At 36.5% G+C, this 12,766-nt stretch overlaps 1 protein-coding gene across 5 annotated transcripts in view; it reads left to right on the top strand.

Annotated features, from left to right (window-relative positions):
• Window positions 1–12,766, top strand: part of EFCAB7 (EF-hand calcium binding domain 7) — a 29,708-nt gene that overhangs the window by 6,327 nt on the left and 10,615 nt on the right. For 4 of the 5 annotated variants that reach the window (XM_074875843.1, XM_074875839.1, XM_074875840.1 and 1 more), the window contains 5 exons: window positions 99–310; window positions 2,634–2,720; window positions 3,582–3,777; window positions 4,861–4,997; window positions 11,004–11,145. In XM_074875843.1, coding sequence (XP_074731944.1) covers window positions 99–310; window positions 2,634–2,720; window positions 3,582–3,777; window positions 4,861–4,997; window positions 11,004–11,145 — 774 coding nt within the window. The remainder of the gene's footprint in view (window positions 1–98; window positions 311–2,633; window positions 2,721–3,581; window positions 3,778–4,860; window positions 4,998–11,003; window positions 11,146–12,766) is intronic. The other variant, XM_074875841.1, reaches the window with a different exon arrangement.

The following is a 12,766-nucleotide window of genomic DNA, read 5'->3' as shown; positions in this document are numbered from 1 at the left end:
AAAAAAGTCTGAACATAGAAAGTGATTAAAGGATGTTTTGAGAAAACTTCTTTACTGACAGCTGGTATATATAGTTAATACTGTGTTTTATTGTTCAGTACTTCAACAGGCTGGAAGAAATCCATCTCAGAAGACAGTTAATAAATACTGGACTTCACAAACGACCACACTGAATTTTGATGATTTTTGTACTATTTTAAAAAAAGAAAAACCGGCTACAAAAACTGAATTGCTTGAAGCATTTGGAAAAATAGACACAGATAACACTGGATATATTTTACATGATGAACTTTATAAAATTCTTACAACGGTAAGTATCAGCAGAAATTAATTATCCATCTTTAACCATTAGTAAAGAGTTTGGAAATTAGATGGTAAAACTATTCTGAATGTGTAAACACACATTCCTGATCAAAAGAATCAGTAAGTAATTCATGGTTTTTTTGATTCTTCTGCAATTTGATGTCTAATTTTCTGTGGTTATCTGATGTTTTCTCCATTTTTCCCCTTAGAGTCTTGCAGTTGATAACCTGTCTCTCCCTTTCAGCAATTGTGCCTTGAAGGTGGAAGCTGGCAGAAAATTTTTTTTTCATATTTTCACAGATGCTTTGTTGAAACTCTATCTATACTGCAGTGGAGCCACAGAAAGGGAAGCACGTGTCTCTCCCTTGGTTCAGTTCATGCAAATTCCTCTATTCTCTACAGAGCCCCTCGGCAGCCCATTGGGGTTATGAACTTTAACTGAGAGAATTAATGACATACCTTTGCTCCACTCATAAGTTGTTGTCTTTTAAAAAATAGTATTTTTATGTTATACATAAAATATTAAGGCAGTGCTTTAGTTTTATCACAGCTGTGATGTTCTGTCATGCCAGTGACCTCCCTGGATCTTATAGTTAGTTCATTGGGGTCTTAAAGTAAACTGTGCAAGGGTAAGTCAATACTTTGGTTAGAGATTATGCATTATCAACCCAAATAATGGCTTAAAATAATGACATTAAAAGATATCTGGAACTTCTTACTTAGCTGCTGAATAGCCACTGTATTTTTAGGTTTCATTGTATAATCTGAAAGGATAGAAAAGATTTTTATTTTTTTTTTAAATAGCAGCTGAGATTTTTATGATGATAGGAGATTGTAGGAGATGGAACTTTAAAGAAAACACTAGTGAGAGTATGTTAGAATGATGAGTGTTGGCATGATTAAAATCCAGGTCCTCTGAGGATCTGCAAAGCAAGGAAACCAAATCCCTGAAATGGAACAGTCTTCCAAGTTGGTCTAGGGCTGATGCTCTGACTTTAAACTACATAGATGGACGTCATAGATGATTACAATGATTTTCTTTCTCTGTTCTGTCAGGTTTTTTGCTCTGTATAGCCGAAAAACCCACTCCTTCATTGTACAAGCTGATCATCTTGCACAGCACAAACACTAGAGAGCAGTAACAATTAAAAATGGACCAGTAGCGGAATTCTAGTAGAGTGCTCAAAAGTGAGAAAACAAATGTAAGGAAATGTGGAGGAGAGCAAACTGGGACAGAAGGAACAAACAATTTACATACTATATTTGTTTTGGTTGACCCAGTAAAACAAAATTACTTATTTACTTCAAACATGTGGCAGAACTTTCAATCCTTGTTCTGCATGAACAAAAAGATATAGTTGCAATGGTAAGGAAGTATTTTTTGTATAACGAAAGATGATAGTAACAGATGTTTAGTGCTACTGTAGTTATGCCATGAAGAGCTATAAACTGTATTGTTAGATAAAGTCAGGGTAGGGCTTTATATAGACCCAGGCTGAAGAACTTGCTAGATGTGCCTGCAGTAGCAACTGGTGCTGTTCAAAGGGGGAAGGATCAGGACTGGATTTGTTGCAATCCACTATGGCTCTGGGACCATAATGTCCACATCACCTGTTTACCAACAGTAAAGTTTGCATTAGTTTTCATCCCAATTTTATATATATTCTTTATATATTGCTGTGTCATTGCTAACAGCCCTGTGCATCTGTGTAGAGGAAATTGCTGGAGGACCTTGTGGAAGACATGCTTTCTTCCTGAGAGAGGTACCTGGTGTCCACCTGGCAAGTGGGGCTCTCAGATTGGTGTTCTGACGTGCAATTCAGACTTGGTTCCAAAAGGCATGAAATTGTTTTAGCTTCAGACTAATAATTCCAAGTAGAGATAGGTGTAAGGCAAATCCATGCCTGGAATAACCTTTCTAGTGAACTAAACTGCAGTTGGAGACAGGTATAATGGGGTAGCTCAAGTAAATAAGTGAAACTAACCATTATGAAGTTAGCTCTTGGTTGCTAGCATGCTACAATGTAAGTAAGAATGACTGAGCACTGGGATTCCTCAGTTTATGGAAGATTTTCTGAAATTCATGTAAGTCATTCATGGTAGGTTTCCAGAAGACACCGCAAAATTGCATAAGCTGGTGCAATTCATCTGTTCAGTATTTAGTAGCGTTGTAGGGACATGATTCAAATAAAAATCCATTTAAATCTAATCCAAGGTAAGATTCCCTGAAAGGATATTAAAAGAATCTTTCTTTGTGTTTTTATTAACGTGTGCTGTAGGTGAACAGCATTCTTGATTAGGAACCCAAACTGAGGGTTTTTTTATTTCAGAGAGGTGAAAAAATGACTCTGGATGAAGTGAGTACCATTACTAAACAAGCTGATTTTAACTGTCGTGGCAAACTTGACTACAACAAGGTACGTTAAACAGAGTGATATTATTTGTTCTTGTGTTATTGATTTCATGTTATTGGCAGTATTAGCATTATCAAATACAATACAGACCACCTCCATGTGTTGGTCTACTCATGACCTGACCTCAGGCCCCCGTCCAGCTGCCCACGTACTGGAGCGTGGGCTGGTATATATTTCTGCTTCCCACACTTTATCTCACAACATACAGCTCTAGCTATTATCCTTGAAAAGGTTATTTGCTGCAAGTGAACTTAATGTGTTAGGCAGAGCCTAACAGTAAGCATGAAGCCTAACAGCATGTGTGAAGGTAAGAGTTAAAGGAATAGCAGGGTAAAGATGATAGTTGGCAGCAAACATAGCTAATCAGTGCGAGTTGCTATGTCTCTGACATTTCATGATTTTTTGTGTGTGGGACATTATCATGTATGCTGAACATCTGATTTTCAGGATGTAACACCTTATCAGTTTTTCTGACATAATTTCTTAAGTTTTGAACTGAATAAACAGTCCAAAAGATTTGTACATCCATATAGTTTCATAGGAGAAAAAGAACCCCCTATTAAAAATCATATGTTAAAAAAAAAATATCAGTCTTCAGATATCTAGAAATAAATATAAATCACCTCTTGGGTTGAAAGTCACGCTTAATTTTCATTCAATATTGGACCTTCTCGTTGAATCGTGGCTCCATTTTACTGTGTCACTTGAGTGGTTGCTCCGATTAACGAAAATGAAAATTAATATTGTGCTTTAGGAGAAAATGCATTACATCTATTGATATGTCCTTTCCTTACTAATGTTACATTTTAATCCTTAAAACTGTGAGAAAGAATGTTCCACTTAACAGATTAGTTTTCTTTAAAGTTTTGTGACTTATACATGACAACCAGTGAGCAGTGCTGCAAGACTGCACGAGAGAAACTGGAAGTTGATAATCGATTGAAGCAACAGCAGTTTGGAAGTCAAGCTGAAACTTCCTCTGAAGGGATCACAGTGCCAGTATCAAAACCATCACCAAGAATCTCGAGGAAAACTGATCACAAACTAGCACCAACAAAAGGTATTTATAGTTCATATTGGGAGTTTGCATTCTGTTGGAGTTCATGCTCTGGGTCAGTGAAAAGCTGAGTCTTTAATTTTTTTCTCAGATTAGTGAGGATGTTATTGACTAATATAAATTTATACTGTGACGATTGCATAATTGTCTCAGTAGAATATCTGACCTCTGTGTTCAAACAGACTTTGGCTGCGTCTGTGATAGGAAGCTCTCAGATTCTTAAGAGTGGGTGTTGTTGACTCTCACGTGACAGTCCAGAGGGAAGAGAGAAAATAAATGCTCAGATGTTGCAACACAGCAAGTTATTTCCTTCCCAGATCAGAGATGAAACCTTAAACATTTATCAATAAGCAGTCTGTTTGTTTCAATTATCGAGGCTACTTTTCAAGTACAATCAATATGAGAGTTTAATTTTCTTCCTGAAGTTACAAAGATACTTAAAAACCTTCCCAAACTGGGAAAAGACCACAGGCTAACAGACTGCCAAGGTACCATGTGTAAAATACTCACATGTAGTGTGTTCTGTTTAAGTTGCTTCAATTCTAGGCAATACTGAAGAGGTGCAGAGATGACAAAACAGTGATGAAGACTGAGTTTGTGTAGCTAAATCAACAATTGTACTGGCAGAGTTGCCCCAACATAAGGAACCAGAAAGTAAAGGCTTGGAAGTAATTGTATTGGGCAGCTGTGCGTAAGTGATGTGCTATCTGGCAGGGAAACTACATTGTCCTGAAAAGAAATAACTTTAAATTAGAAGCAGGTTAAACGTATCCACTCAGGACAGATTTACCTTGATTCCAAGGTAAATGGAATCATGTGGTCACAATTTCTTGCCCTTCAGGCAGATTTGATGCCAGGGTTCTCCCATCATATGCCCATTCACCTGGGATGTACAGTCGGGGAAGTAAAGATGTTTTGCTAATGAATTATGAAATGTTACATAATTATAAGGGAAGTCAGCTCATCTGATTGAAGTTCTTGTCATCCAGTTTTCCTCTGTGTGCCTATAAATGTAAGGCTTTATGATAAATTGCACTAGGGGTGGGTTGAAATAATGTCACTGTAACTAAATATCTGTGTTTATAGGAGACAGCAGAACTCCTTCAAGACCCTCATCAGCTCAGAGTTGCAAGGCATCCATTTCTACCACTCTCAGCCTGGGCGCCAGTAGCAACAGAAGCACAAAGCTAATTGAGCCAGACACGATGAAGGTAGCGTGTAAGGTAGTCCTACTGAAATTATGCTGTTTTCCTCTAGGCACATATGTTATTGCATTTTAAATAAGAAACCGTTTTTCTCTGATTTTTCGCTTATGTTTTATTAATAGTTTGTCAAGGGCAGCTATAAACTACCAAGAGGTTTCTTGCTACGTATTATTATTAACATTTTTATATACTGTTGGTTTTGCTGACATCTAGTTATTGAAAATAATTTTTCAGGTGTGAAGGTTTAATAGAACAAAGTGTGTTTTTTTTTTTTTATAAATGAAACCACTGTTGGATAAAACGTTTAATGACTTTTTGAGAAATTTAGAATTTAATAATTTATTAGGTTGGTGAGAACTTTAAATGTGTAAGTAGTCTGAAAGATTGTGTATCATAAACCTTTATATGAAAGGTAATTGGAAATAAATAACAGATCTGTGAGCATATTCAGTTTGTTGGGCATTACTTTGTAAATATATGCTGTAGCCTGAAAATATTGATTTTTAGTTAGACTAATATGTTCTATCAGTATTTTCTTTTAAATAAATCACTCATTCAATATAAATTCCTGTGGGAGAAAGACAACAAAGTCACTTTGCTAAGTCAATATTTGTAGAGTGTTAATATTGATCTTCTTCCTTTGTTTTCCCTTTCTTGACTGAACCTTTACTAGTTTTCTTTCAACAGAAAATAATAGCTGTAGAAATATAAAACATTAACTGGAAACTGCTAGGATACATTAAAAATGTGCACCTTGAGACTCCTGTATAAAAGGGAAAAAATGGTTATGACCACATAGTATAACTGCTGCTAGAAAACGGAACTGATTGTTCTCATGAGTTACATTTTTGTTTCAAATAACAACTCTGTATTTGTTATTGAACTCCAAAGTCCTTTATATCTTGGACATTGCTATACAGTGACATTTGTTCTATATTAAAATTTAAAAACATAATCTCGAAGGAATTTTTTGCAGTCTGTTTAGGTATCTGGACCTCCATGCAATTTAACCTGCAATTTCACCTTGTTCAAACATGATATGTAGTATATAAAAACCATCGCACAGTTTCCCAATATTGGATTCCTCTTTCTTTGTACAAGCTAGTAAGAACTGACTGAAAAAAAAAAAAAGCAGCTGCAGATATTGATTCCTATTGATTAACATCATACAAAAACTGAAATCAATCAATAAATGTGAAAAGGTGTAAGTAGAACTACTAATTTTTTTTAACCCTAACTATTAAGGGCACAATGTCAAAATCAATGAATAAATACACAGTGATTGATTTGTGGTGTGGCTCAGAATCCAGCACTCAAAAATTCTTGTTTATCTTATATTCAGAAATATTTTTTTTTCTGCAGTTCACCTGTCTTTTTGGGACAGTAAGAAAATATGGCCATCATGAAGTTCGACCAATGCCAACTTTTCATTTCTGATAGAACAAAACAGTGAAAGTCAAAACATGGTGAAGGTCTAAATATAAAATCGTATAGAAAACATGGAATGTATTCATAGGACATTCTTCCATGTGTTTTCTTTTTGCCAGTGGAGTTTTGTGACATGTTCAGAGCCATATAAATAAATTTGGGGACAAAAATAGAGAAGTGCGACAGATGTGCATAAACAACATGCTGACCTGTTGGGCTTCAACTGTAGCTGAATCACAATTCATTAAAAGATGGCTAATGGAGATCTTAAATTTCTGAAAGTATTCTTTGTGTTGGTTTTAGTCAAGACTGGAAGACATTAACAAAAAAAAGCAGTGTATCATGTTCTAAAACCTTTCTGCATTGGGCAGCTAAATTATCCGTGCTAAAGAGTCTTACATTTGTATTCTGCTCTACTGAAGTCAGCGAAAGACCTGTACACACAGTGGGTAACAAAAGAAATATCTGAGAAAAGTCTTTTTGCCAAAAGAAACAGTTGTAGGCTCTCACTCATGTCTGTGAAGTAGCCTCATGCAACTGAACTAGTGAGACTTTTTCTGTCCGTAGTAGGGAACGGCTTTGTACAAGACAGAGTGTTGAACTGAAGTTGTCTGCTTAATCGTAGGAACAATTCCTCTCGCAAACATTCCTTTTTATTTGGAATTATGCGTGATTGTGTGGACAATTTCAGTAATAACTTAACTTGTAATAGCAGTGGAATGCATTATTTGGGCAGGGACAGCACTGGCAGCAGCAGGTAGTATCTAACATTTCTTTATGATTATCATTTTTAATACAAACATTTCCCACTGTGTTAGCTACTATTTGGCAACTTTTGTTATGCTTTGAAGTGACATACTAAAATCGAACCAGAAAATTGCCTTTTAGCTTCCCAAATTTACATACCTGTTTGTAATTTGACATAGGTAATTTAGAGAGTATAGCACCACCTTACGCTCTCTGCAAGCATAACAGTTTAGTATTTGATTCCTAAAGCAGTCAGACTTTTTGCTTGCTGTTGCTCACATCTTAACCTGCATATTGTTCCTTGAGGTATTTTCCCTGCTTACTTGCATCGTTTGATGTATCTGTTGTAACAATGCCCATCTGAATGCAAAACTGCAAAAATGTAGTCTTTCATCTGAAGTAACAGCTAGAAAATAGAAGGTAAACAGGACAAAGCACCATGGACTATCTGTGAGATGATGGTTTGAAGACCACTGCCATCGTGAGAAAGGGGGAGTTGAATGTGGCTGTTGGAGTAAGTTTTGCACGTGAAAATTGTCACGGTATCTTTTTGAATAGTTATAGCACATTTGGACTGCTGTTTAAACTTACATTATGCATTCTTCTTTCTCAGAGAACAGCCATATTGCTTCATTAGCAGACCTTTTGACTTTGATCTTTGTGAAATGTCGTTAATTTTTCAAACAGTTTGTAAGGTCTTAAGCTTAGAGACTAAATGAGCTAACCAGTTATGTCAGCTGTGTCAAGTTTTAAGGAAAAAAACTCGATTTACTGCACATGGACTTTAGAAGACGTTAGGAGTCATGCAAGTATTGGAATTAACAGTTTACTGAGAATGGAGTAGTACTAGAAGTGATTTAACAGACTAAACTACATATTCGAATTCTAGCACTGATTTACGTTGACTCTAATGTTAATATCAACTCCCATTATCCACTTGTTTGTCTGAGAGAACCCCATCTGTTGCTCGACGTTTAACCCTCACTGTTTAGTCCCAGTAATGTTTTGTCTCTGTTCACTTCTTTCATAATTATTTTTTGTGATTTGACCCTTTTTGCTTATCCTGTCACTAGAAATCTAGTTTCATGGATAAAGATCAGTATAAAATTTTTAGGTGGCCTTGTTAATTAGGTCCATACCACTGCATAAAAGGTGGCCAGGGACTGATTTCTGACTCGGTGGACCAAGTAGCTTAGGTAGCTCTGCTTCCCCAAGGCTTAGGCCTAGCACCCTCTCAAGCAGATTGTGTCCACTTTAAATGGCACTTGGCTTGCTTTTTTTTGCTAGAACCCACGTGGTAGTGTTGTGGGTTTACGAAATTCTGTTTTCCAGTGGTGTTTACAATCTTACGTCTCTGCATCCCAACCAAGAATACGTGTTACAAGCTGTAGGGTGGGTCATGGCATGGAGTGTGCAAGGCTATAAAACCTGATGGATTGTAGGTCACAGGAAAACACATCCAGTGCAGTTATATGCATATTTCTTTTTGAAAGCAGTGCCTGAAGTGAAAAACCCTTTGAAGTGTGTACACATTTTTAAAGAGTGCTAGTTGTAGTCATCTGAAACTGCGCCATGGAGCGAGCTAACAGCTAAACAGCATGGGGGACAGGTAGGGGGTTGAACGCTTCGCCGTGCTTCTCGCTGGCTTTTATTTCACAGCGTAGATGTAGCTGGTGAGATGAGATCGTTGCTCCTCTAAGAGCACACTGTTCCCTCTGCATCTCTGATGGCAGAGAAGATAGATTTCCACAAAGGTCCCAGATCCAACATGTTATCTTAACTGGGAAAGATTATGGGAGATTAGGGGAGGAGGGGGACTTGGATATTAGTTTCCATCAGGGATTGGATGTCCCACTTTCTTTTAGATAGCTTAGTTGATCTTTGCCTTTTTGATAGCCTGTGCTCTGAGGAAGTGTGTTTAAAGTCTTTTAGTCTTTTAAAGTCTCTTAGGAGTTCGTTAGCAAAGTCTTAATTTTCTCTAAAAATCCCAAACCTCTGACGAACAGCGCAAAGTTGCAAAGTATATAGTATTTGTACTAAAAGTATTCCATATTGTATATGCCGGTATGCAAATATAACTAGCAGAATTTGACATCTCAAATTGGTATGATGCATAATGCTACTGAAATTATTGGGGTACTGAGGCTGAAATAAATGTTGCTTTTAGATCAACATCTTTGCTAGGACAGGGTAGTTTTACCATAATAATAAGTAATTTGAGATTAAGATAGTTTCCAGGTATGCAAAATTTGGACGTCTCAGTATTTATCCACATTCATGTTTTCAGAGGGATATATTTTTATTCCTTTACTGTGAAGATTCTCTTCATAGCTGAGTTTGTGCTGTTTGGGTGAAACTTATAAGAGTAATTCTGAGGCAGAAAATGGAGTGAAAGATAGTATTAGATTCTGCAGTCTTTCTATGCCACACAGGTGGTGAGTTTTCTCAAAGTACATCTCTCTCTTCACTTTGATTAATTTATAAAAAGTTCTTAAAGCAGAAAGGAGTATAATGAAGATTAATTTGGTAATGTTTGAATGAGAAATGTTTAGTATGGAGGAGTCGATCCTGTTCTCACAGAAATCAGTGGCAAAGCAGTGGCACAGGACTGAAGGCTCTTTAAATCTAACTCCCTGAGAAATTTATATTCTTAAGAAATGTAAAATTCTCAATGGGAAGATCTAAACTCAGGATCCGAGCTGCATGTAATACCAAGTGTACGTACAGTAGCAAAGTCCAGTTCTTGCCTGACACCTTTAGGTCATTGACTGTAAAGTACCATCAACTGAGAGTGAATGTGTTGTAATGAGAACTGGCTCTTAAGAGGAGAAATGAAATGTAGCACTGGTGTCAAGACTGGCCTTAGACCGAGTTAGCAGTCAGCCTCCTCCTCACTGGGAGTTGCATGCAGACCTGCTCCATTTTTTACAAGTTCTCTTCTCAAATCTGTGTTAGGTTACCGGTGACTCTGAACACCAAGCATAGGTACAGCCACCTGGGCAGAGCTCTCTGCTAAGATTACACTGAAAGATTCCTTCTGCTAGGCTCTGCTCCGAAACATCTTCCATTGCTAGGAAAGTAACTAGAAATCATGGACTTAATCCAGACCAGGGAAGGCAAATCAAGAATGTCTTCCGTTCCTCAAGACATACAATATGTCTGTAAGGACTTTATTTTTATTTTGCTAAAGAAATATCATTCAAATGATATTTGAAAATGAAAATTGGGACTTGCTGTTTTTAAAAAATAAAACATTTGAAGCATGTAGCTGTTTTAGCATCTCGGCGAAATCATGGCTTCTCTAGGAACCATATTATTCACAAATACGGTGGTTTTCAGTTTATATCTTTCCAATAGCTCTGAGAAAAGTCAAGAACAACCACTTAATTTGACCAGTACTTGTGTTTGTGATTTGTCTGAGTAAATAACTCCTCATTGTTCAGCTAATCAGTTATGTTCTTTGCTTGATTGGCTTAATGGAACTAATCTAGCAAAATTTCAGCCTTTCAGTGGTAAATCACACAGTTCAGAGAATTTCATGAGTTCAGTTTGCTTCTTTATGGCAATTCAAATTTCATTTCAGCTATTTGAGCACTGGGGTATTCTGTATGTTTTTCAAGCATTTTTCACAAGTGAAACAGTGTTACTAACTGCTCCACAAAAAATGACTACAAAAAGGACTATTGGAGAAAATTAATTTATAAAAAAAAAAAGAGTAGATGATCAGTGCTGTATCTTGTAGTGTATTTTATGCAGGATTTATTACATCATCAAATTAATATATTTCAGAGAAGGCACTTTTATCTTCATCAAAGATCAAGGCAACATCTAATAGTTGCTTGGTTTCAGGAATGGCACTGTGCACAGTCCAAAGGATGCTTCTACTTAGAAGAAGATGGCGAAATCGTTAGTCACAAGTACAAGCTGAACTTACCTCAAAGGTCTACAGTATGTATTACCATCAAGCCTTTAAACATTCGTCAGGTAGAAGGTAAATGTACTTGTATTTCTTTGGAGAATTTTCCTCTATAAAAAATATTTTCTCTTCTGTTGATACATCTCTCCCTTTCTCACTTGCAATATTTCGCAAATGCGATATAGCAATACTTTTCTCTGTTGACAGAGTCCTATTAAAAATATAACTTAACTTGTCACACCATATTTTCTGCTGTGTCATTTTGTGCTCACTGCCTGGGCAGTCCATTCTCTTTCTCCCTTTAGTCAGCCAACTCCTTAGGTTATTTTTGGCCATAGATTTGTGAAGTTTCTTATGACAAAATTCAAGTATTAGCACTGTTATCAGTGTCTTTAAGGTGTTAATGTACTTTGTGGAAAACAACAATACAAAACTTAGTGAATATTCTCCACCTCAGATACTTTTGTAAATACTTAAAATAGGTTATGGCCTTTTGTGGCAGTATGGTATCTTGATGTTTTGATTGTGAATCTTGTCTGAGGGATTTATTGCTTAGTTTGCTTATTTTTTCATCTTAAAAGAGTGAAGCCCAGCATTAGAGCCACCTGAAATTAGACAGCATTTGTGCTCCTTTTTTCCAAATGCTATTGGCTTTATTCTCTCCAGTGATTTACCAAGGAGCTCTGTCTAGTTGCTATGTTGGAATTATTTTTTCCCCAAGTAGATTATTTCCTCTCTAATCCTGTGAAACGGAAGCCATTAGATCCCAGAGATGTTTTAGAGTGGACTGGCTGTTGTGCTACAGGCTGGTAATTGACTCTGGTTGAGGTTGGTAATAAAATCTTCACTGCAAATAATTGACAGACAGTAGTAATTTTCCACTTACTACCTGGCTGAAATGGGAAGCTGATAAACAGACTTCTAATGATGAGGAAACATGGTCCAATACAAATAGATTTGAGTAACAGAATGTCTTAGTGTTCAGCTCATAACTTCTTTTTTCATGTGGCACCCTCTTAAGCTGTGCCTAGAATAGTTCTGCTGCAGGATTGTCCAGACACTCTGTGTAACCAAAAGAGTACTTGTCTTTTGTAAAAAAAATTCTACTTTTGCATGTTACTGTCCTGTATATAGAAATATCTTTGCGGGGTTTTTTGTGACGAGGAAGGCATAATATCGGTATGTAAGGATTCATGTTAGCAGAGGAATTACTTTTTTATGAGAAATGAAAAATATTCTCAAATTTTTAAAAAAGTTGTGTGGTACGTAGCCACTCTTTAGTATTCTTGACTCCTAACTGTAGAAGAACTAAGCCCCTGCATTCATTTTGCTGTGTTCTGATTAACTTGAAGGCTACTTAATAGCTCATTGATTAATTGCCCTCAGGAACTGAGCAGCTACATGAAACCAAAGGGATTCAAATGGCATCTAGTCAACATACCTAAGACCAGGCCTCCATTCCAATCCAACCCTAGAGAGATAAATCATACATGATCAGACAAACAAATCCTATGTGATGCCATGTAGGGGGATCTTGCTATTTAGATCTTAAAAATGATTGAAACTTATACTTCTGAGATTTACATCTTCTGGTATCCCTAGCTTTTGCACATAGTCTGGATTTTCAGTCAAGATGTGTTTAACAATATTTTACAGAACATCAGAAGAGAATATGATATAGTTTTGTTAACATCCT

The sequence above is a fragment of the Strix uralensis genome, chromosome 8 (genome assembly GCF_047716275.1).
Source record: "Strix uralensis isolate ZFMK-TIS-50842 chromosome 8, bStrUra1, whole genome shotgun sequence".
In the NCBI taxonomy this organism is placed as follows: domain Eukaryota; kingdom Metazoa; phylum Chordata; class Aves; order Strigiformes; family Strigidae; genus Strix; species Strix uralensis.
The sequence above is the reverse complement of the archived record's forward strand: the minus strand, read 5'-3'. Positions and strand labels throughout refer to the sequence as shown.